Below are 25447 nucleotides of genomic sequence, written 5' to 3'. Positions count from 1 at the left end.
TAATTCAGGAAATAAAATCTACCCACAAATCTACCATCTCAGCATAAACTGACTTAATTTTTCTGTTTTTATTCTTGCCAGCTGTATTTTTTATAACTACGTATCCATAATATACATTATAGTTCTCTGCTTTTCCATTTACCATCATGTTGTAAACCACTTCTTAGATACTGCATCGTCCTCCAAAATATTTTTAATGGCAGCATTACTTTTAATGGAATCATTAAATGGATAGAGCAGATGGTTAAGAAATGAGGATTTGGGGGCTTCCCTGGTGGCGCAGTGGTTGAGAGTCTGCCTGCCAATGTGGGGGACATGGGTTCGAGCCCTGGTCCGGGAGGATCCCACATGCCATGGAGCAACTGGGCCCATGAGCCACAACTACTGAGCCTGCGCTCTGGAGCCCGTGAGCCACAACTGCTGAGCCCGCGTGCCACAACTACTGAAGCCTGCGTGCAGTAACGAAGACGCAATGCAGCCAAAAATAAATAAATAAATAAATTTATAAAAAAAAAAAAAAGAAATGAGGATTTCATTTTTTTCCCCAACTTGTGCCACCTATAGTCAGTGTTCAAAATTCAGGGTAGTGATTGTTTTTGAGAGGGGAAGGAATGGGATGCAATTGAAGCTGGGTGACCAGTGTGTGGGTTCATTATGTAGTCTCCCTACTAAAGTATGTTTGAAAAATGTTAAATATTCAATTTTGTCTGATATTAAGGTGCTTTTTTTAGAAGATAGGAACTAACATTTGCATGGATATCTTTTTATTTTTTTATTTTTTGTTTGTTTAATTTCTTTGGTAAGGGTGTCTCTTAGATGGATTTTTAAAACATCAACAATGATACTGTCAGTCTTTTAATAGGTGAGCTTAATCCATTTTCATTTATTGTGATTACTGAGTTACTGGCTCTTTGTTATACCATGCCTTTGTTTTTTTCCTCCCCTTTCCTGCCTTTCTGTAATACCCTTCAACCCTTTTCACCCTTCTCTTGGGTTGAAAGCTATAGATTATAGTTAAGCTTAACATCTGGAGATACATGCTTAGTAAATTTTTCCCATAAAATCTGCTGCTGGTTCAATGCTCCTTCCTTTGTGGGTTATATGTCTTTTTTCCCTCAATGGCCTTTAAGGTTTTGTCTTTGTTCTATAGTTTCACTACTATGTGTTTAAGTATGGATTTATTTGTAATTGTTTTTATTAAATAATTGGTGTATTAGGATTTTTAGAAAATACATGTATGGTACAAAGAATAATGATATAGCAAATATCAAGTGTCACCACCGCGTATAAGATGAAAGGTGACTGCAGTGATGCTCTTAAAGCCCTCTGTGTGCCCCTCATCTCACCCCTCCCCTCCTCCCTTGGAGATAATCACTACCTGAATTTTGTATTTTTCATGTTTCTGAAATTAATTCATTTTCACTGCTGGGTAGTGTTTCTTTTATTTAATGTACCACACTTTATCCATTCTATTGTTGATGGATATTGGATGAATGAGAAATAAGCTTTCATATTTTAACATTATTTGCTAAATCTCAAATTGTGTCCAGTAGAGAGTTGATCCTCACCTGTTGGATTTTTTTTTTTAATATTTATTTATTTGGTTGCACTGGGTCTTGGTTGCGGCTCAAGGGCTCCTTAGTTGTGGCAAGCGAACTCTTAGTTGTGGCATGCATGTGGGATCTAGTTCCCTGACCAGGGATCGAACCCAGGCCCCCTGCATTGGGAGTGCGGAGTCTTAACCACTACACCACCAGGGAAGTCCCTACTCACCTATTGGATTTTGAATTTCAGTAGCTGTATGTTACATTTTTAAGATTTCTAAGTAGTTCTTTTTTAATACTTCCTGTTCTTTCATTTTATGACATGTTTGTTTAGTAATTTCTTGTTTTACTTTTTAGTGGAAGTAATACTTTTGTTTATCTCTTCGAACATTCAAAACTCTTTCAGACTATTCTGTAGAAATAATTCCACCCACTGCGATTTTGTGTTCTGATTGTTGATTTTGTTGGTGGCTTTTCCTATCATTAGATTTCTTCATGAGCCATATTCTTTTTGTAGCCTCACTTGAAAGGGAGATTGGTTTCTTCTTTGTTTTTGTCATCTTGCCTTCTGTGCTCACCCTTCTCTGTGTTGCCTTTTTCACTTGCTTGTACCTGGTTCTCCAGGCCCCCCCAACTCAGAACTGGTGGTTTCTCTTTTTATATCTTATGAGAAAATATATTTTGTATTTTATCACTACAACGTGTTTGGGGCAGAAGGAATTCTCAACATGTAAATTTACTCCAGCTTCCCCATTCAGTGTTTAAAATGGGGGAAGAGACGTGACTTGCTGAAATGCCTTCACTTCCTCATGCAGCTAACGTCCCTTCCCCCAGATTGTTTTCTGATCCTCCCCATTTGATGCGAGAACTCCTGTGAGTGGCTTTACTTACAGCTCTACAATCTTCCTGAGTTTGACTGAACAGGCCTCTCAACTTCAAGCTACCTTGTGATGCACTGAATACCGCTTTGATGTTTAGTTATCCGTTACGGTTAATGTACAGTAAATGTCATAGTGCTTTCTGCCCGGCTTACTTTCTTTTCCCTCCTGCATAGACTGCTCTAGAAAAACTGGAAGGAGAGTTACAGGAAGCCAATGAGAACTATCAGGCTTTGAAGAAAAGCTTCCTAGAACTGACTGAATTCAAACATCTCCTGAAGAAAACCCAGGACTTCTTTGAGGTTGTAATTTGGGGACTATTTATTCAAGGGCCTTTTCTTCCAGAACCTCAAATTTCCATATCGACAACTGGATGATTTGGAATATGAATAAATTGCGCTGTTTCTGTCACATGGCTGGGCCGTGGCGGAGGGGGAGGGTTAGGGTGGCATGTGGTACTAGTTGAAATGAATGCAAAAATATTAAGGCGCTCACTAAAAAGTATGTGCCCCAAATGGCCCAGACGGAAGTGGAAGTCAGAAAAAAGCACCAGTTAGTCTGAGCAGGTTTGGGATTTTGGTAGGAAGAGACTGCGGAAGCTTTTTGATCTGTCAAGGGGCACTCTACCTTTTTTTTTTTTGACACACACATAAATCTTTATTTAAAACAGAAAAATAGATCAGGTCTAAGCAGTCTACCTTTTGAATTATAACTATTTGTGGAAAATTGAAATATCATTAAAAGCAGACAAAACTATGAGGTGTGGTTTTAAGGTAGTCTAAATACATTTAAATGAAAATAGTGATTCTTTGACTTTCAGACGGAAACCAATTTAGCTGATGATTTCTTTATGGAAGACACTTCTGGTCTCCTGGAGTTAAGACCTACACCTGCATACATGAGTGGAAAGCTGGGGTTAGTGAAACTCTCTGCTCTGAAGGTTATGTGTAGATGGCTCCCTGGTCCGTAGCTCAGTGCCCGGTGCAACATTTCCCTGAGTGTTTGAGTGAATGAATGAATGAATGGACAAATAGCGACCGGCATGAGGACTCTTTCACACGACTGTAAGGCCTCCACCAGTAATAAACCCAAGTCTAACCTGACCAGGGTAGTGGAGTTGCAGGTAGTGTTACCTTGTTTATGGTGATACTGACCTTCTTGAGTCTGAAGAGTGCGATGTGTGTATTGTCTCCACATGGGAAGGATGTAGTGATAATTGTTTAGATGGGGTTTCACAACTGTTCCCTGGCTTTGGAACAGTTATGGGATACATGTTTTTTTTTTCCTTGTCTCTGAAATACTGTTTTGGTGATAAAATAGATTTGGAGTGTGAAGTTTGAGTGTAATTAGCGATGAGGTGGTTATGCAATCGTGTCTTCCACAAGTAGAGGTAATAGGATGTGATAATACCCACCAGAATGTGTGGTGATTCACAATGGTGGGATTTCATTCAGTGTCCAAGTAAAACTGATGAAAGTGAGTTTTAGAATTCTAGTTTTTTATTCAATAGGTACTTGGGGGCATGCTATTTGAGGCACTAGACATTGAATTTGAAATGGCAAGGAAAATATGTATTGAAAATATTTGATCAGAAGGTAGTACAGAATCCATGTACATTTAAAGTAATAGGCCAGTGAAAGTAACCATTCTAAAGTTCATTTGAAAAGTTCGGATCAGAAATTATCTAGATACCTAGATGGCTGCAAAAGCAGAGGTGTGTAGAAATCAATATATATGTTTCAGTTTTAGTACCTTATTTGTATAAACTCATAGAGACCATCGTTGAGCAGATTGAACACTTGTTCCCTTTAGCTACAATGCTATAATGAATGGTCTATCGTATTTTTAATTGCAAATAAGTGAATGTATAGTATTGGGATGATTAAGGAAACCCGGACATGTCAAAGGAAACAGGAGGTCACAAGGGACTTGGGGAAAGTTGGGGCTGGGATCCAGAGTGGCCTTGTGGCCCCTGCGCATCAGGGCTATGTCCTTACCTCCCGCTCAGAGGGAAGGTGGTCCTCCCCCTTGTGATAGCACATCTTCCTATCCTGCAGGGCCTTTTCTCTGCACCCCGCTCCCTGTGCCTCAGTAATATGTCCTCTTCTGACTGCCCAGGTTCACGGCTGGTGTGGTCAACCGGGAGAGGATGGCTTCCTTTGAGAGGCTGCTGTGGCGAATTTGCCGAGGAAACATCTACTTAAAGTTCAGTGAGATGGACACAGTTCTGGAAGATCCCGTTACAGTGGGTATCTCAGGCTGCAGGAAATGTTTTCTGAAATTTTCTGTAGCCCCACCAGAAGGGTTTCATTCTCTCAAACACTGAGTCTTTAGCTCTATGAAGCTAACATCTATTTCCTTTTTTTCTCCTTTCTTTTCTTTTTTCCTCCCCAGCCCCTCCTTTTAAAAAATACCCATGAAAGGACTGAGTCTTGTTAACACCTCGTAAGTGTTCATTCCTCCAAACACCGTAGCTGTACCAGTTCCTGGAAACTTAGCTGTGGCAGTGCCACGTGGAGTGGCAGCTGTGTCTTCATCACACAGCACTGAGAACTGATTGAGGTCAGTGCGTCCCAAGCTCCAGTGTTCATGGGAGCATGAGATCTTGTTCAGTGTATCGACAGATTCTGGTTCAGTGGGTGGTGGTGCCCGGGAGCCGGAATTTCGAATCAGCTTGCAGTTAGTTGCTGGTAGTCAGTGGGCCACACACTTCGAACGAAGATTTCGAGGGTCCCCTTCACTGAGCGCCACACGGTCATCGCTACTAAGTCTGTAGGGTATGCTTCCTCCACCCTTCCGGCTAGTGTTTAAATCCACTTACTTTTTAATTCCAAGAAGTTGGGCTTATTTCTAAAAGAGTCATAATCTTGTCTATCGTAGAGGCTAAAAAAATGTAATTTTAAGTTTTATTTCATGGAAAACAACTTCACTGTTAAAACACATACAATTTAAAATAAGAAAAAAGCACTTGTTTTAAAAAAAAAAAAAACGCATTACCATTCTAATGTCTTTATTTTTTTCTTGTCCTCTTTCTCTCTAGTCCATAGCCGTAAGCAGGTGTAATTTAATATGGTTGTAGTAATAGCATGGAAATCATTTTTTTTTGGCCTTCTCTTGATTTAAATAACATAAATGCCCTCCTGTATTACTATGTGCCATTTATAAATATTATTTTAAAATTCGACATTGAATCATTCCTTTTCACAATCATGTTTTGACATGGAATGGTCATGGTGGTAGAGAGAGTATTTACAAAGTAAGATGACTTTAGCCTCATGACATTGAAGATCACTGAACAGATAGCATGAGATCAGAATGGATTCCTGGTTCTGGTGGATCCAGAGACAAAGAAGGATCTGAGAGATTCAGCAAAGGACTAGGGGTGAACTCCATGGTTGAAGGAACCTTTGTTCCTTCACATAATGTAAAGCAGGCAGTTCCCCAAATCCTGAAATACTTCCCTGCCCCCATGAGCAACTAGCAAAGAGACAGTTCGTTCTGCTATTATTTTCAGTTGGTGCCTCATATTTCCATTGAGTTGATGGGACATTAACTGTCTATTATTAGACACTTTATTTCCAATTTTTCTCCAGAATATAGACACTATGATAAGCATCTTCATGCGTGTGGATTTTTATTTTGAAGTATTTCCATGGTATGAATTCAGGAAATAGGATTGCTGGCTTAAAGGGTGTGAGCATTTTCATGACCCTTGATAGGTCCTGACACATGGCTTTTCAGTGGGGTCGTACCTGATTCCAAAGATACATGACACCCGAGTGGTGTGTGATGAGTGCGTTGGATTTGTTACCGCTTTTCCAACAATGGGTTTCATTTTGCCTTTACCCCCCCATCCCAAACTAAATAGAGTAAAACAGCACATTTCTTTGCTTACAGTAAAAGTTGAACTTTTCCAGATATTCTTATGAAATGCATATTTTTTCCTTTCTTGTGAAATGTCAAACTTGGACTTCTAAATTGCATTTAATCAGGGTTCATACGGGCATACAGTGAGTGTGTGAGTCCAACATTAGACCTGGCTCTACCTTTGTTAAATATCAAACACCCAGTCCCCGCTGAAATGTCAATGTTGTGTATGAGTTAACTCTGGTGAGCTAGGTCAGCTCTTTTTATTTTAAGCCTTGCAACATCCTGGTCCCTCTCTTCTGGGTGTTTTCTTAACACACCTCTTAAGCACAGGGCTTAGAGCTGAACACAAGGCTCAGCTGTGATCCAAATAGTGTAGCAAACAGCAAGGTGGTCCCTTTAAGGCTGCATCGGCCTTCCTGGGGGCCCCGCCCAGCCTGCCTCAGTGGCCTTGCCCTCAACCGTCATGAGTTACAAACTTCAATCAACTGGGAGAAGTTTAAGTTTTCCAATTTTAAATTTAGAAAATTTTAAAATTTTCTAAAAATATATTTTTTACTGTTTTGATTTTCCAGAGAGAAGAAATTAAAAAGAATATATTCATCATATTTTATCAAGGAGAGCAGCTCAGGCAGAAAATCAAGAAGATTTGTGATGGGTAAGTGGCTATTAAGGGCTTTTTTTTTTTTTTTTTTTTGCTGCGATACGCAGGCCTCTCAGTGTTGTAGCCTCTCCTGTTGCGGAGCACAGACTCCGGACGCGCAGGCTCAGTGGCCATGGCTCACGGGCCCAGCCGCTCCACGGCATGTGGGATCTTCCCGGACTGGGGCACGAACCCGCGTCCCCTGCATCGGCAGGCGGACTCTCAACCACTGTGCCACCAGGGAAGCCCTAAAGGAGGCTCCCTCTTTTGAGGGCAATACTTTTTTTTGGGGGGATCTTCCCGGACTGGGGCATGAACCCGTGTCCCCCGCATCGACAGGCAGACTCCCAACCACTGCGCCACCAGGGAAGCCCAAGGGCTCTTTTCATCAGCAGTTTGGGTCAGGATTAGGTCAGGGTGCGTGCAATACATGGAGTACAATACGTAGAACCTAGGGGAAGGCGGTCATCTAACCGAAGTGGGCAAATGATGGGTTAGCGGAAAAGGATGTGCAGAAGGCTTCTTGGCAATAACCCATGTGTGTCCTTTGAAATGTATGAAACACAGGTTTCGAGCCACCATATACCCCTGCCCAGAGCCGGCGTCGGAGCGCAGAGAGATGCTGGATGGTGTCAACATGAGGCTGGAAGATTTAATCACTGTGAGTGAGGCGTTCGGGCTGGTGACCCGAGCGGGGGCTGCCGATGGGCTTCGTCTGCCATTTCCTTATAAGTCCTGTCTCCCAGGGCCCTTGCTCCAAGGCTGGCTGGAATGTCTGCTATGCTCTTCTGGCTGTTGCGGCAGGAGGCTTCATAATTAGGGAACAGTGTTCACTAAGCTCACGGTGATGATTCTGCATGTCAGTGATGCTTTGCCTGGGCTTAGAATTAACCACAGCCCTGGTCAACCTGCAGGTGCCCACCCCAGTCTGATAAAAGGAGCCCTTTATTGCCAGACTGGCCTAGGCCGCATCTGTGATATAACTCACTAGCCAATTAAGTCGACCAGCCAGTCTTGCTGATTCTTTTTCCGCGGAATTGCCCAGTTGTGTGAGCCAAGCAATTAATTCTGTCAAGACAGTGAGTCTAGTTTCACATATGAACACGCCCCCAGTTCATATCCTCTTCTCGAATCTGTCATCAGCTGGGATGGCTCTCAACACATATGATTTTCTTCAATAAGCTTTGCAAGTAGTCACTGAAAGGAGCTGGGCCTACAGCATCGCCTATTCCAGACCAGCCCTGTCCAATAGAACCCTCTGTGGTGGTGAAAATGTTATATAACCTGCAAGTCCAGTGCGACAGCCATGGGCCGCATGTGGCCCCGGAGCACTTGGATCGTGGCTAGTGCAACTGGGGGGCGGGGTTTTTATTTGTATAAAATGCGGCTGCTGTATTGGTCAGCACAGCTCTAGGTCCTCAATGAGTATCTTTGGAAATTAGGTGTGTGTGTTTTTCGAAACTCCTAGGCTAACAAACATCTTTATCTTCCCAGGAAAAGCTGTGTTTAATTGTTCTAGTCCTCTCTGTTCCTTCTTTGTCACTTGTCAGGGAGACCGTGGTTCCCTGAAGCAATTACCCTTGAAGTCCTTTCCCCCCAAATACTCTGCTGGATTTTATGAAAACTGCATGAGGAGAATGGAAGTTATGCTGAACTTACATTTCGGATGACTCGAGTAGCCCCGTGTAGAGGTTACTGAAGAGGGTTTCTGTGTTGTATCACCAGAACAAAAACTAATTCCACTAAATAAATTCTGTGGGGGCCACATTGCCTATTCATTCCTTCCTTCATTCATTTATTTGTCATTTATTGGAGAGGTTATGTAGGTAAGGCATTTTGATAGGTGTATTTGTTTCCTATTGCTGCTATAACAAGTTACCACAAACTGTGAGGCTTAAAACAACAGAAATGTATTCTCTCACAGTTCTGAGGTGAAAAGTCTGAAATCAAGGTGCCAGCAGAGCCAGACTTCCTCTGAACGCACTAGGAAATGATCCTTCCTTACCCGATCTCCTATGGTTTGAGTGTTTGTATTGCCCCCAAATTTGAATGTCAAAAACCTAATGCCCAAGGTGATGGTGTTGGGAGGTGGGACCTTCCAGGAGGTGATTAGGTCGTGAGGGTGGAGTCCTCCTGGATGGGATTAGTGTCCTTCTAAAAAAGACCCCAGAGAGCTTGCTTGCGCTTTCTGCCATGTGAAGTTAGAATTTGAGGTCTGCAACCCAGAAGAGGGCCTTCACCCAACCGTGCTGGCATTCTGATCTCAGACTTCCAGCTTCCAGAACTGTGAAGACTTTCTGTTGTTTATAAGGTACCCAGTCTATGGTATTTCATTATAGCTGCCCGAGTTGACTAAGGCATCTTCCTAGCCTCTGGCGTTGTCAGCAGTCCTTGATGGTCCTTCCTTTGTAGCTGCATCACTGTGGTCTCTGCCTGCATCACACATATCTTCCCTGTGTGCCTCCATGTCAAATTTCTTATAAAAACACCAGTCACACTGGAATAGCGCCCACCCTACGCCTCATTTTATGAACTCATTTTAACTCGATTATATCTGCAAAGACCCTATTTCCAAATAAGATCCCATTCACAGTTACCAGGGTTAGGACTTCAGCTCGTCTTCTGGGGAGGACACAATTCAATACATCGCAAAAGTACTGTAAGGAATTTAGAAGAAAAGGAAGATATAGTCCTTGCCTGAGGGTTTTAACCTCTAGTGGGGGAGATAAACTGCTCGTGAGAGTGAAAGGCCGGGAGAGAGCTGCAGGCCGGAGGAGGGGGCCAGGAGCAGAGGACGCCTCCATGGCCCATGAGCCTCCATTGTTGCCACGTTGTCCGGCATCTCCATGAGTGCCCCTTGTTTTGCTGTTGGTATTTTTTGCCCAGGTCATAACACAGACAGAGTCTCACCGTCAGCACCTCCTGCAAGAAGCAGCTGCCAGCTGGCACTCCTGGGTCATCAAAGTGCACAAGATGAAGGCCATTTACCACGTCCTGAACATGTGCAACATCGACGTCACCCAGCAGTGCGTCATCGCTGAGATCTGGTTCCCGGTGGCAGACGCCGTGCGCATCAGGAGGGCACTGGAGCAAGGCATGGTGTGTGGCGCGTGGAGCGGGAGGCGGGGAGTCACATCCAGCCTGAGCAGCCTCTCTGCCAGGCCCTCAGCTGGTCAGCCTCCTAAGTCAAGCGAACCTCACCTGGTAGGATTGTCTCCTTTATCTTTGCGCCTTCGGTCCTTACCCAGGGCGTGGGCGCGTGTCAGAAACTCCCGCTCTTCTCAGCGTTTGATAAACATGCACCATGTCTTTGATCTTAGCAAGTGTGTACTGGGCACTGATGTGCCGTCACTCTGCTAGTTATGTCTGTAGATACCACCTTTGTCTGGCTGGAAAGACAGATAACCAGGCACGTGCAATAACAGCTGGAATGCAGGGAGTGGATTGCTCCCTTGTGCCAGCTGCTGTGCTGAGCACTCAGCGCACCTTCTGTAACTCTCACCGCGCTCTTGAGTCATCCCTCTAGGTGTTCACTGTGCCCCAGGAACTGATCTAGGGCTGTGCTGGCAGAACAAAGCCCTGCTCTGATAGACTTTCTCGAAAGGGAGATAGACAGCAGGCTTGTCCCTAAGTAATGTGATTTCAGGCAGTGAAATCATGGTGAATGGGAAGTAAAGCAGGGGGAAAGTGAAGGGTGTGGGGAGTGAGGGGCCTGTCTGATCACCTATTCACCCCATTGGTGAAGAAGGGACCCTCTGCCCTAACTATTGCAAGGTGGCCAAACAGACGACACCTGATACTGGACAGATGAGGTTGGCCACAGTTTGTCACATATACTCACAGCCCAGGGGAGGACACTGCACGTCACACGGGACCACGTGGAGGTTGCACTTGGGACCTGCACTTGGGAGCAGAATGAATCAGCAGGAGCTATAGGAGAGGCAGGCTTTATAGTGACAGGAGGATAGGGGGACCCCTGTTTCCATGGGAGAATGTGATTATTAGCTTGTTTGAATGATTTTCTGGGGTGGCAGGGAGGTGAAACTCATCAGGTTGAAGCCTGGGCAGTGTGCCGTTGGTCTGTCTGCTGGGAGAACTGGCTAGGTGGGGAGCCTTTCCTGTTAAGTGGGTGGCATACCTGGTGGGAGCAGAGGAACGCATGGCTTGGCCTTTGGGGCCCTGAAGCTTTAGGTCTTTCTAATACCGTTCTAGGGCTGTTGGGGAGAAGGCCCCTCTGAGCAGCTGGCACTGGAGCAGACTTTCCTGCACGTCATGGGAAGATGAGGCAGGGTGGGAGGAAGAGCTTTCAGGCTGAAGGGTCTGAAGGGACCCAACCTGGAGGTCGGGTTGGATGAGGAGATAGGAGCTATCTGTATCCCCTCTGTACAGATGAGGAAACCGAGGCACAGAGAGTGGAAGTAACTTGACCCCGGTTAGTTAGCCAGGAGGTAGGATTTGAATGTCCCCACATCATGGTCCAGTAACTACCCAAATGGGGCACTTACACAGAGCGTTTCACCCAGACTGGGAGGGGCAGCTGCTTCCCAGAGGAGTGCACAGGTTGAGCCGTGGAAGGGCGGTCAGTGGGCAGGTGGAGAGAGGTGGGGTGGCCAGTGGTTGGAGCTGGGGCGCGGCAAGTTGAAAGGCTTCGAGTAAGGTCGGGGAGAGGCTGCAGGGCAGGTGCTGGTGGACGGACTCTAGTGGTGTACCTTCCTGTGCCGGAGCGACATGGTCCAGTTTGTGTTTTAGAAACATTTCACTGCCGTGTGGGGCAGACAGCGGGCTGTGGGAGAAGGCTGCCCTAACGCAGGGGTCTGAACCCAACAGTGACATCCTGTAATCGTGAAGGGGCCAGACTCCTACAGGGCTACTTGGGACCATTTCTACAGCATCTCCAGTCCTCTGAGATAATTACTTCCCGAGATCGGAGTAGAGGACCTGTGTGGGTAGGAGGTGAGGAGAGAAGTGGAAGGGAGTGGCTATCATTATCATCATCACATAAGCAAAAGATACTTACTCCATGCCAGGCATTGTGTCAGCTCCTGGAGGACATGTTTAGAAAAAAGGAGGAAGCCACAGTCCTTGCCCTCAAGGAGATCATAATCACACGTATGAAAAGGCATATAAAAATGGAGTGAGGATCTCCTCGACTTGCTGGGTGACCTTGGGGAAGTTACTTAATCTCTCGGCCCCTTAGTTTCCTCATCTGTGAAGTGAGGCTTGTGGTGATACCTACGTCATCGAGTTGCTAGGAGGACGGCTGAGCACTCGTTTAGTTGGTGCTAAGTTGTACTGAGTGTACAGGTGGTAAGCGCTGCTGGAGTTTGGAGTGACCAGAAGGTTCCTGGGGGGTGAGCTGGAGAATTGTTAATACTTGGAGAAGGGAAGAAGAGAGAAGCCTAGTGTGGAGTTGGCTGATTTCCATGGAGAAGTAGTGCGGGTGAAGGTGTGAATACAGGATTAAATCAGTGTTGTAAAGAAGTCTGGATTATAAGACCAAAGAGATTTGATTTCATTCTTTAGGTAATAGGAAGCCTTTGAAGATTTTTGAGTAGGAGGGTAACATGACTAAAGTAGTGCTTTTTGTTTGTTTTATTAAAAGAAGGATTACGCGGTCTGGAGTAGGCACTAAATGGAAGGGAAGGAGACTGGAGTCCGCTGGTGAGCTGGTGGGAATGGGAAGAGGAGGGACTTAAAGGGGACGATTAGCAAGATTTGGTGATTAACTGAATCGAGAGAAGAGACAAGTCTTGTGATTCCAAAGTGTCTGGAATCTGGAGATTACTGAGAGGTCAGGGGAGGACCTGGCTTTGGGGCAAGTTGGTGAGTTCAGTTTTAGGCTCCTGGATTTTTGTGGGGTTGTTGAGACATGCGTGTTTGAAAGCCTAGGCAGGCAATGAAAAGAGAATTGAAATTTCAGGGAGGGTCAGGGCCATTGGGAATCTAGGAACAGAATTAGGAAAGTGAATGAACTCTTGAGAGAGTAAGTAGGAAGGAAGGAAGGAAGAGTAGAGGGCTCAGAAGTGTGCATAACATTTGCAGGAGCCGGAGAATGGAAATTACCAGAGAATCAGGAGGAACTCTACTCTCTTGACACCTCTCCTGTAAGAGGAATGAGATAAGTACTAACTTTACAGATGAGATCATGAGTCTCAGAGAGGTCAGAAAATTGTCCCAAGTTCACCCAGTAAGTGACGGCGGCAGGAGTTGGACTGTGAGATGTACCTGCTGACACCTAGCCTATGGCTCTCTTCCTTACATCTTCTTATATGTTCTTTTTGCAGGAACTGAGCGGCTCCTCCATGGTCCCCATCATGACAGCAGTGCAATCTAAAACAGCTCCTCCCACATTTAACAGGACCAATAAATTCACAGCTGGCTTCCAGAATATTGTCGATGCATACGGTGTAGGCAGTTACCGGGAGATGAACCCAGGTAAAGGGACCGATGTATTGCACAACTAGGCAGCTTGAAAATGAAAACTGGATAAGATTTACCCCTACGGTGGCCTTGGCAGTTAATCACTTTGAACTGTGACATTCCTAAAATCTTATTTGGTTTCCTAATGCCCTGCATTGTCTTTTGCAAATGGTGATTAGTGAAAGATTTGCTCTTCGTCAAGATTTCACGTGTTCTCCCTTAAACTGTAGATGTATCAGGCAGCCAACTTCAGTTCTTGTTTCCTTAATGATTCAATGAGGGTCATCTGTAGGCGTCTGCACAGTCCCATAGCTGTTGTGTGGGAGAGATGGAGATGGACATAGACAAGACTTGTAGTCAGAAGACTGGAGTCACTTAGCTGCTCCAAAACTCAGCTCATCTGTAAAGTGGGGAATAATAATACTTACTCATTGATGAGCTAGTGTATGGGGGAGCTGAGTGAGTGTCAGGGGTGGGGATGGTGAGGGAAGACAGAATCAGAAAGACACAAGGAACCAGCTTGTAGATCGTGGAGCGTGGTAGAGAAATCTTTGACGTGGGGCCCAAAGAATGTTGGGAGGACTCAGGCTGTTGTGGGTCTCACCTCTACAGCTCCCTACACCATCATCACTTTCCCCTTCCTGTTCGCTGTGATGTTTGGAGACTGTGGTCACGGAATTGTGATGCTACTGGCAGCCCTTTGGATGGTCCTTAATGAGAGACGCTTGCTGTCCCAGAAGACGACCAATGAGGTGAGTGTTCATCAAATGTCTCGCCTCGTTTCTTGGAGGTTATAAGTAGAATATTAAAAATGTGTATATTGTTTTCACCATGGAAATAACATGTTGTTATAAAAAGTAAGAGAAAGATGGAAAGTAACAAAGGACCAGAGTTCAACATAAAAACTCCTGGCCAAAGGTAAATCCTTTGGGTGGTTTGGTGAAGTAGCATCTTTGTTTTTTGTACATTACTTGACAAGGCATTGATCTTTTCCTTTACTTATTTTCTTAACATTGATTTTTCCCCTTGATTATAAAAGCAATATATGTTCACTGCAAAAATTGGGAAAATACAATAATCTAACTACCTAGAGAAAATCACAATTAATGTTTTTTTTTCTGTGCTTATACACGGGTATATAATTTTCTAAAATTGGGATGAAATAATGCACATTAATTTGTAGCTTCCCTTTTTTTCACTCAAAATATCACAAACTTTTTTACGGCAGAGCCCTTCTCCTACGATCAGCCCATGATCAGCATTTTTATGAAATGCTGAGAAATCCTGAATATCGGTTCTTCACTTGCACACTTGAAGTTTCCACATTTTCTGTGAAGTCCCTGCACAGCGTTGTGAAGGTTGAGACAACTCAAGTCCGCATTGTTTCAAAGTTAATCAGCTAACGTCACTTTATGTCCCCTGTAATACATTTTATAAACTGGAAACACGCTTTTCACTCTGTTCGGAATTTTAAGAATATCTGCAATCTTTAATACAAGTTGACTTAAGTTGACCTCGTTCAATGATGTCATAGCAAGTCAGTCATAAGCAGGGTTAGTGGGAGAATCAGCCTGTGACCAATAGAGTTTTCCATGACAAGCATCTTAACAGCTGTGCTTTCCTATAATAAATATTTAAAGTCTCAGACGGACACTTCAGCTGTTCTGAGAACGGCTGATATACATCATCCAGTCCTACGGAAAACTCTTTGCTCTTCTTGGTGGATGTGCTGAGACAGAGACTCGCTGTTATAACAAGACCCCAGATGAGCGTAGACTTCACTTGCTGTAAAACTTAGCAGCATAGGAGTCAGGTCCCAGAAGCACTTGAGGCAGCTGCCACCCACTTTCAAGTCCCTTCCTTTATAAGGGAGGCCTCAGCTGCTGCTTCAGTTACGTTTTCTAACCAAGGCCGAATTAAAGAATATGAAGCTGATAGTGCTTTGTTTCCACAGTAACAGCTACCATTCTAGGACTTTTCTGAATCATCCGTAGAAGCTCAGGAAAATCAGGATGTGTGTGCCCTGTCTGTTTGGATCACTTTGATGCCTGCCTGGTCACGTGGCCCCTCTGTGTGGGATGCCTGTGTGCCTTGCAGTGGCTGTCCCAGTGGTGCTGGAGGCATCCTGTAACGCACGTCCCCGGGGTCTGGTTCAGAGCCCACTGACCATCGCCCTCTGTCGCCAGATCTGGGACACCTTCTTCCACGGACGCTACCTCATCCTCCTCCTGGGCATCTTCTCCATCTACACGGGCTTGATCTACAACGACTGCTTCTCCAAGTCTTTCAACATCTTCGGCTCTTCTTGGAGCGTCCAACCCATGTTCAGAAATGGCACATGGAAGTAAGTTGGGACAGAGCTGGGTCACTCAGTGGCCATCCAGATGGCCTCAGTGACAGTTCTCGTGGCAGGGGGATCCTACGCCTGGCCCTGCTCAGAGGTGTGCCCACCACTTCACCGGATAATTTGGTTTTATCTATTGAGTGTGAGACCTTGTACCACGTCCTCAGTAACTGCGCTGGTAACTGTAATGCGTGGAAAGAGTTTTTAAAACTTCAGCTGAATTAAGTAGGTATCCTGGAGTGCACCCCGTGTGCCAGGCACTGTTGCGAAAACAACGGTGGGGCAGGTATAAACTGGGCATCCGAGTAGCGGTCGTGGAAGTGAGGCTTCCGGGAGAAGGAGGTGGCTTTTGAAACATACCTTGCTTGGCAGGAAGTCGGGGATAGAGTGAAATTCTGCAGCCACATACTTAGGGCAGAAGGCTTCGCTTTAAGAAAGGCTGATGGAGGTCTGAACTATATATAAGTGATTGGTTTCCCACGTTCAAAGCCCCGAACTCACCAGAAGGGCGTTTTTGTTTTGACGGCTCAGAGCAGCTTGACTGAACGTTGAAAGCAAAGGAGGAGACGGTTAGTTTTGCGCTGCTGTACTTGTTCCCTGTACTTGTGGGGGACGGGGTGAGGAACGCAGAGGGTAGGATGTGCAGGCTGGTGAGAAGTTTGGGCTGCAGGAAAGAGACCTGGAAGCTCTCTGCGTCCCCACCCACCACACCTTCCGCAGGCATCCCCAGTTATTATGCAGTGTGTCAGATACACAGTCATCAGGATGGAGAGAGCGCTTCGGAATGGAGACTTTTATGGAGAGGGAGAAAGATTTTTGAGTTTGAGGGGTGGGTCAGTGTGATGAATTGGGGGAGAAGAGGAGGGCAGTGAGGGGCAGGGGCTTCGAGGGAGAGTGCTGACTCCCTTGGGATCTTTGGGGCACCTTCGGCTGCCTGCGTCACACACTCGAGACAACCACAGTGGGTTCCGGGTTGCTTTGCGAGGCCTAAAAGTCCCAGGTGATGTTCCCTCATGTCTGCCCACTCACCTGCTTCAGGGCAGCTTCAGGTTTCTCTGTCTCTTTCTGGAACGTCCAGTGGGAAGTGTGACAGGAGAGCACCGCGAGAAAGGGGAGGCGGAGATGTGTAACCGTATCTGCAACCTTGCTTCCATCTTTTCTCTCTCAAGCGTGGTAGGACTTTCTATTTAAGGCACGTCAGGGGTCTTATCTGCTCACCAAAATTTGCACCACACATCGTAAGTGGGGGGAGAGAATACACCATCCGTCTCCTCTGAGGATTTCTCAGGAAAGATTCAACGCAGGGTTCCTTTCGACGTGAATGTTCCTAAGTGCCTTTGGGGGCTTGGTGCTGACTGAAGGCCCAGGGGGGCTCAGGGGCTATCGTAGTACAGGTGGGTGTGTCACAGGGGCTCCGTGCCTCTCCTTTTAGTCCCTTTGCTGGGTCCAAGTGCCCTGTAGTAGAGGACAGGAATGTTGAACAATAAATAAGTAAATAAAAATGAAGAAGAAAACATTTTGCAGGACTACAGTTACAGATGGCTATGGGTATGGGGTTTTGTTTGTTTTTTCTTTGCAATTAGTACCCTGAAGAGATGCCTCGAAGAACAAAACTTTTCATAACATTTGGAGAGAAATTGCTGAGTTTTGCTCTTCAGCCTTAAACTCGTAAGCACAGTGATGGATCCCGAAACGTGTTAAATCAGCATAGCTTCAGCAAACTATTTACACAAAATTTCGTTTGCCCTGGAGTGTGACTGCGAAAAGTCCGAGTCAACTGGCTTGCTGTCACTCTGCAAACGTGGGTTGGGATATTGTTCTTTCGTGTGCATGTAAGTTACCCTGGCCCCAGTTCCAGGCTGTGGAGGCCAAGCCTAGTCGGAGAGACCCCAAGCTCAGCCCCACGCCCAAGCATGGATGGTATGAAGCAGACCCTCTTCAGCAGGGAGGCGAAAGGAAACCGTAGGCACGCATCAGAGCGGCAAAGGGCACAGCGGGCTGATTGTGTCACTGGCCACAAGCTAGGTCTTGGGCCTGCCTTCCCTGACAGTGGGCTAGAGACACTGTCACACCATCCTTCAGCCACAGACAACAAGAATTGTGTGTGTTGTCACCAGAATTGGGTTGATTGACTCGGTGAGGGAGATGGTGCCCTCTGGGGATGGGGGGCATCTCAGTAAGAGGGTGTTAGAAGGGCTTAGAGGATCTGGCCGCTGGGAGGATAAGGGGAGTGGTGGTCATTTTTGTGGTTTGGACAACGTCCTTATTTTGAACTGTCCATATTTTGATATCAGATATGATCGTGGAATGGTCTTGTTTTTGTCTTGGTCCATGATGGTCACAGGGTGGCCTTGTCTGATGTTGTTGGCTTAGCTGTGGGCACCAGGCCAGTTCCCTCTTTTATCTTTGTTGACACACGAACGCGTCTCTGATCATTAGATCCCACCATTTGCACTGAGGCGTGCTGTTAGGACCGGGCTCTAGGTCTGAGATGGCCGGTCAGGGCCAGCTGTTTACACTGTCACTGAGGGCCTGGTCAGCATAATCAGGCTTCCTAATTTCCCCTGTGCTACCGAATACCCATCACACCCCAGCTGCAGGAGGGAGGGAGTGTATTTCTAGGCAGCCTGTCCACGTTGCCAACATTCTGTTCTTCATCCTTTCAAATACTCATCCTTGGGCCCCTCCATACATGTGTGCTCTTAAAAAAAGAAAAATTAAGGGCTTCCCTGGTGGCGCAGTGGTTGGGAGTCCGCCTGCCGATGCAGGGGACGCGGGTTCGTGCCCCGGTCCGGGAAGATCCCACGTGCCGCGGAGCGGCTGGGCCCGTGAGCCATGGCCGCTGAGCCTGCGCGTCCGGAGCCTGTGCTCTGCAACGGGTGAGGCCACAACGGTGAGAGGCCCGCATACCGCAAAAAAAAAAAAAAAAAAAAAAGAAAAATTAAGCCCTAATGTTCTTAACCCCTTCAGGTTTGCACAGATGGTAAGAAATTCCTGCCCATTGACATTTGTGCTTCTGGGTGAGAATGGGACACAGATTTAAAGGCAGTTAATGGACCACAGCTTTCAGGGGCTGAGTTTCCCAGAGGTCAGGGGCCATGTGTGAAAGCCAGTTCACTCCTCCAGGATCAGTTCTCGTGCTCCCAGGGGAGATTTCCCAGCCTGGTCCCAGGGCTGGGTTTCATTTCCTCTATGCTCCTGTCACCCTTGCCCCCTGCCTCTTTTCTGATGTAGTATAACTATTTCTTTACTATACCCAGTCAGGCTGGGAGCCCTTTGTAAACTCAGACTGTGACCTCCTTGGGGGCCAGATGGTAATTTCTGTAGCTCAGCACCTAGGGTGAGAATCAGCACACAGTAGGTGTTCAATACCCATTTGTGGAATAATTGAATGAACCAATTGGTGAGTCGCACCAACAGTTAGACTTTGATTGGCTTGCAAGTGGATGACTGATGGTACTATAGTGTTTTTCCTACCTCTAGTTGATCATTGGTTTTGTTTTGTTTTTCCTTTCTCCCTCTGTAGTACACAAGTAATGGAAACAAATCCATATTTACAGCTGGACCCAGCCGTTCCGGGAGTGTACTCCGGAAATCCATACCCTTTTGGGATTGATCCGGTAATAATGTCTTCTGAGATTAAATATTCATTATGTAAAATGTCTTGCTGAGGAGATCTGTGTGGAGGGGACGAAAGTGCCAGAACTTGTCAAATCCACCAACTTGTACTGAGATAGAATAGCGTGTCCTGGAGGTTTTTGTGACGCACTGCAGTGGATTTAAGTAAATGTCCTACCTGCACCCTTTACCCAGCCCCTGGGTCATTTTCCATGCAATTTCCCAAACATCTGCCTCTTTCTTCTCAGTTATACCCCTGGTGGTTTACCGTTGCTTCTTTAAAAGGCCCGTGGTTGCTTGGAAAGTATGCGTATTAGATAAGCAATTTAGCAACCTAACCAAGTTCCCAACTTTGGCGTTTTCTTGCAGTGATTAACATCTCTCTTTTTCCTAGAAAAGTGTGGATTTGCTTTTATATTTGCTTTATTTTATTGCATAGAATTATACAAGTTTTAAAAAAATGTGTTAACTTTAATGGTTTGCTATATCTACCTCAATTGGATTTGAGCCAAACAAACAAAGGTGCTTCCTCGCCCAGCCTGCAGGTACAAAGAGATGTCAAGAAGACACATCCCTATTTGGGTAAAACCCCTCACACGATGGCTTAGCACCATTTTGCCACCAGGTGGCGGCCTTGTGCCCCAAATGAGCACAAGCGTCTGGAGCTGAACTTGGCAGATGGGGTTCATAAAAGTTTCCTCTACTCTCACTTTGTTGGAAGAGAACCTGAGACCACAGTTTTACTTGCTGACAGTTGAGAGTAATAGCACTGGCCCTAAAATTGGTTCTCTGGTCTCTCCTATCTTGTGGGTCATCTCCTCTTCAGTTTTCCTGTTCCTCCGCCTTGCTGCCCACCTCCTGTCCCTTATGAAAGCAGCGCGCATCACCCAGGATTGGTTTATACTTGCCACCCAGGGGCACTTGCATTCAAAGTTTTATCAAAAGAGGCGAAGTCCTTGAAGTCCTGTTTGTAAGCTGCAAAGTGCTAAAAATAAATGCAAGTTGTTATTTTTGTAGACTGGAAGGCTTTATCTTCAGTCCAAGGAATTTCATGATTAGCGAACAGGAAGCGGAGGAGTATTACAGGGGAGTGATTTTTAGGGTCTGGTTGACCTTCCTTTCCTTTGAATCTCATTGCTCCCACTGTCCTGTCTCTTCTCTTCACAGCCCCCATCTAATGCATCAGCAAATCCTGTCTACCCAGTTTTGCTCCTCATGGACAAAGGGAGGGTAGCAAATTTCACGATTCAGAATTGAGTGGTCCAGTCTTTACTCTGTGTGCAATCTTGTCATCTGCCCACTAGTTAGAAAAATGTGAGGGTGAAAGGGAAGGTGATGTGTTGAAAATAATTAATTTTTCCCTAGTAACATTTAGATTTTTAAAGATTTTTGGTCTTTTTAAACATTATAAAATAATAATATATATGATTAAAAACCCATATAATACAAAAATTATTAAAAAATAAAGCAGAAACTAACACACCATTGTAAAGCAATTATACTCCAATAAAGATGTTAAAAAAAATTTAAAAAATAAAAAGAAAGAGTTGCCTTTCTTACCTTTCCTCTTCCTGCAATCTGATTGCTCAGAGATAATCTCTTTAATAGAACATTTCTGTGTTTATATTAGCACTTATATATATTAATGAAGGGTTTGATTTTTACATAATGTAAATTTCTACAGCTGCATTTATTAACTCTGTTGAGCATCTATTTGTGAATCAGGTCACAAAATATTTGGGCATCAGAGCTGAGGGGGCTTTCTAAAGGCGTCTGTAAATATTTTATAATAAATGAACATTACACAATGGTTACAAGCCCATGATTTAGAATCAGATAGGCTGTGTTTAAATCTTGGATTTTCTATTTACTTGCTACGTGATTTTGAGCAAATTATCATCTCTGGGTCTGTGTTTCCTCATCTGTAAAATGGGTATAATAATAGCCCTCATAGAGTTGCTCAGAAGAGTGAACGAATTTTATAGGTAAAACACCCAGAAGAGTCTGGTGCATAAACAGAGTAAACGCTCCGTTTGCTGTTGTATTATTTCTCCCTGGGCGTGTAAGTAACTTAGTCTCTCTGAGATTTTGATAAATGCCCTTATCTGTAAAATGGGAATACTTATAACTATCTCATAGAGTTGTCAGAATTAAATGAGATAAATACCCTTAAAGAGCTAGTATGTACCTGGTACTTAACCGTGAACGTTTTTTAGTTTTTCCAAGCTGGGTCTAAGGTGTACTGGTAACCTTGCCCTTACTGTGTTGAGTGATTCTGGAGACTGGCCAACCAGGAGGGCAAAGGGAAAAAGCAGAGGGTGGAGGGCAAGCCTGGTGCAGCTTCAGTGCCAGGGCAGATGGGGAGGGTCGTGGAGGTGCCTCTGGGGTCTGAGCACCTGTGACAGGAGTCCCTTTCCCCATCTTCCCAGCAGCCCCCTTAGTGATTGTTCAGCTGGCGGCTGCTCAGGACATTGTCGAGACAGAATCAGTGAGAGGTGGTTCCTGCATGGGGGAGGGGAAGGTAACTGTGCACTGAGGCTGCACTAGGTGGACGTCGACCCCTTAGCAGAAGCAGAGGAGTTTGGAGGAGGAAGTAGTTTAGGAGGAAAGAAAAGAAGACCCTGTGGCTTTGTTAGTTCTGAGGAGCAAACCCTCCAGATGCCTAAAGTTCCAGAGGGGTCAGGGGTAGGAGCAAGGACTTGAATCATTCGCATGGGGGTGGGTGTTGGAGATTTCTGCGGGGAAGAAGAGCGTTAGTGACTGGGACCATTAACCAGGGTGAGGCCACGACAGCCCCCAGCCGCTGAGTGCTTGTCCTGTGTGCCCGTCTGGTGTGGGCAGGACAGGTACACGCGTCCCTCTCTGTGCCAATAAATGTTGGCTACGGGAGTGGCTTCTTGAGAAGGGCCTGGGAAAATGCTTTGTAATGTAAAGTGCTATAGAAATTCAGCGTAAAAGGTGGTATTATTAAGAGGGGATTGGCTAAGTTCATGGGCCAGAGATCTACACCATTAATGTGGGAACCAGGCAAGTTTGAGATCTCTCCATAATGTTTCAGAATGTCTTTTCATTTAGAACAGGGGAAAAATCATGTCGGTTTTTTCTTTTTTCTTCCAGTTACTTGATGTTTTACTAATGGTGCTATTGGTTCCAACACAGTTGTCATGAGAGTTGCATTTATAAGAGGTTTCGTCCTTTGCTGAGCCTAAAATGCATGTGCTGAACTGGACAGAAATTTGAAAATGTGGTTCCCAGAGCGACTTTTTCAGGGGAAATCGAGCTTTAGCCCCTGACTCTGGGAGAACTTCTAGACTCTGGTCTCATGTCTTTCTTGTCACGTTTCCCTTCCAGGTTTGGAACTTGGCTTCAAACAAGCTAACATTCTTGAACTCCTATAAGATGAAGATGTCAGTTATCCTGGGAATTGTCCAGATGGTTTTTGGTGTCATTCTCAGCCTTTTCAATCACATGTAAGTTTCACAATGAACTTTCTGCCTGTTGGTCTGACCGTGTCGGGGATGAGCAGTGGCAGAGCCCCCACTTTGCTCCTGTGTCCCTCCGTGCAAGTTTCCCTCCTATGGGGACTGCTTTCCCCGGTCTCTTGACTTGAGTTCAGACAAGCTGGTTTGCCAGAAATGACACCTCTGTTTCTCCTGAGCCGAGTGCACCTTTCCCCTCAGAAGTTTTTGAGGGGTCAGAAAGAGACTGCAAGGCCACAGTGCTGTGTGTCCTCCCGGCCTGCAGGGCCTCCGCTGATGCTAGATCCAGGCTTAACTCCCACCAGTGGGCAAATGGGGACATGGGCGCCCTCAAATTCTGAATTCCATTCGGTATAATTTCTTCCTGCTGGCGGCAGCCTCTCTCTCATTTCTTTGACTATTAACGTTCTCCTGTCTCTTCTTTCTGTTAAGATTGATCTATAGAAAGCTTCTCAAACTTGCATATTTGTGCTGAGTTGTAAATGTTTGAAAACGGCCTCCAATATGCCTATTTAGAGATGCTTTTGTGGACATGGCAGCTTGTAGGTATCGCTGAAACCCACCTGCCAGGAGGTCAGCACAGTGCCAAAGAAATGGTACAGAGTTTAGAGTCAGAAAGTTGACTGATGGTTCTAACTCTTTATAGCTGTGTGATCATAGGTATGTAGCTTAACGTCTCCAAGATCGTGTTCTGCTGTAGAATGGGAATAGAGGAGTCAGAATGGGTCGGTTATTGTGCAGTAACAACTCCCAAATCGCAGTGGTTTATGACCGTGATGCATGTCATCGTGGGCCACCGGGGGCACTGCTCATCTCATCCTCACACTGCGACCAGAGCTGATGGGCTGCCACCACCTGGAAGCTGCCAGTTGCTGTGACAGGAGAGTGTGGTCAGTTACACACTGACTCTTAAGGTTCCACCTGGAGTGACACAGGCCACCTCCATTCCCATTTCATTGACCAGAGCCAGGCACATGGTGACCTCCAATCAGAAAACCAATAGATGTACGATTCTACTTAAAAAATAAGAACTATTTAGTGAGTAAACGAATGACAGCGCCTTGGTACTACTGCCTGCCTGAAAGTGCTGTGAGAGTTAAATGAGAGAGAAAACCAGGAAGTGATTTTTGGACTATCATTGACATCGTGTGTCAGGCTGGCCTCAACTATCTCTAGTAATCCTGCTTTATCATGGGATCTGCATTTTTCCCTCCAATAACTCTTATAATTAACAAAGGGTCTGGGGCCCTTTTCTGACATTTTAACTGGGTGTCCCCCAACTTAGTCTTGTGGGACTCTCTCTATGTCTTAGAGCAGAAGGTGGCAAACTTTCTCTGTAAAGGGCCACATAGTAAATGTTTTAGGCTTTGCAGGCCAGATGGTCTGTGTCACAGCTACTCACTTCTGGTGTTGTAGTGTGAATGCTGCCACAGACTCTGTAAACAAACGAGTGTGAGTGTCTTCCAATAGAACTTTATTTATGAAAACTGAAATTTGAATTTCCTATCATTTTCATGTGTCATCAAATATTCTTTTGATTTTTCCCCCCAACCACTTAATGATGTAAAAACCATTTTTAACTTGTAAGCTGTACACAGCTAGGTGATGGGCTCAGTTTGGCCTGTGGGCCATTGTTGACCGACCCCTGTCCTAGGGCATCCTTAGGGGAAAACCTGCCAAGCCATGCTTCTATATCCTTGTACCATTAACTGTGTTGATATGAATCCGGTCTGCATGGGAAGCTGCGGCCAGATCATCAGTTGTCTCTGTGAGCCTGCCCTCTGCCTCAGACTTTATCTTCTAGACCCTGGTTCTCTCTGAACCTTTTGTGCAAAAGCACCTTTCTTTCTCCTCTTCTCCAGCCATGCATGATTGCCACGTGCCTGGGGAGTGGATGCAGGGTTCAAAGAAATGAACATGTGGTGATTTGGAGAGAATAGTGAGTTGTTGGTATTCCTTCGATGTTCTGTCTTGTACGTGTGTATGTTTCCCACCCTCAGATTCTTCAGGAACACTCTCAACATCGTTCTGCAGTTCATCCCCGAGATGATTTTTATCCTGTGTCTTTTCGGATACCTGGTCTTCATGATCATTTTCAAATGGTGCTCCTTCGACGTTTCTGTGTCCCGACGAGCCCCGAGCATCCTCATTCACTTCATCAACATGTTCCTGTTTAACTATAATGACCCTTCGAACGCACCCCTATACGAACATCAGGTACTGATGGGTCTTTTTTCTTCTTTTACGCACTTGATTATGTTAAATCTCTCTCCTACCCTTGGGTATCGCAGAGAGTAATTATTTGCAAGACTGAGCCGTCTCAGCACCCGATGTGTTAGGTTCTTCAGATTCAGAAGGTCCTATTGGATGAATGGCTGGGTGCTGAGGGCGGTGCTGCGGTGTGGCTCCAGCCGTTCCTATCTGGGTGATACGTGGGAGGGATTATTGCTGCGGGGTTGAAAATGAGCTTGTACGTTGTCTGCGAAGAAAGAAAAAAAATAATCCTTGGGATTGATTGGCTTGAAACGGTAAGTGCTCTAACTAGCACCTTAAAAATGAATAATCTTTTATTACAAAAGTAAACTCTAGTTAAGGTTCACAAGAAAGAAAATTGAAATAGAGTCAAGAAGAAGAATCCCTCTGTTCACAGGGGG

The 25447-nt window shown here is 45.4% G+C and overlaps 1 protein-coding gene across 1 annotated transcript in view; it reads left to right on the top strand.

Moving 5' to 3' along the window:
- The first annotated feature begins 2562 nt into the window (after positions 1-2562).
- Positions 2563-25447, top strand: part of ATP6V0A4 (ATPase H+ transporting V0 subunit a4) — a 38894-nt gene continuing 16009 nt past the window's right edge. Inside the window, exons 1-12 of the mRNA XM_019930874.3 lie at positions 2563-2724; positions 3243-3337; positions 4541-4667; positions 6865-6947; positions 7500-7593; positions 9819-10031; positions 13217-13367; positions 13965-14104; positions 15539-15696; positions 19223-19316; positions 22666-22784; positions 24794-25010. Coding sequence (XP_019786433.1) covers positions 3273-3337; positions 4541-4667; positions 6865-6947; positions 7500-7593; positions 9819-10031; positions 13217-13367; positions 13965-14104; positions 15539-15696; positions 19223-19316; positions 22666-22784; positions 24794-25010 — 1461 coding nt within the window. The 5' untranslated portion in view covers positions 2563-2724; positions 3243-3272. The remainder of the gene's footprint in view (positions 2725-3242; positions 3338-4540; positions 4668-6864; positions 6948-7499; positions 7594-9818; positions 10032-13216; positions 13368-13964; positions 14105-15538; positions 15697-19222; positions 19317-22665; positions 22785-24793; positions 25011-25447) is intronic.

Source organism: Tursiops truncatus, chromosome 9 (genome assembly GCF_011762595.2).
Source record: "Tursiops truncatus isolate mTurTru1 chromosome 9, mTurTru1.mat.Y, whole genome shotgun sequence".
Taxonomy (NCBI): Eukaryota; Metazoa; Chordata; class Mammalia; order Artiodactyla; family Delphinidae; genus Tursiops; species Tursiops truncatus.
This window is presented reverse-complemented; position numbering and strand designations above follow the sequence as displayed.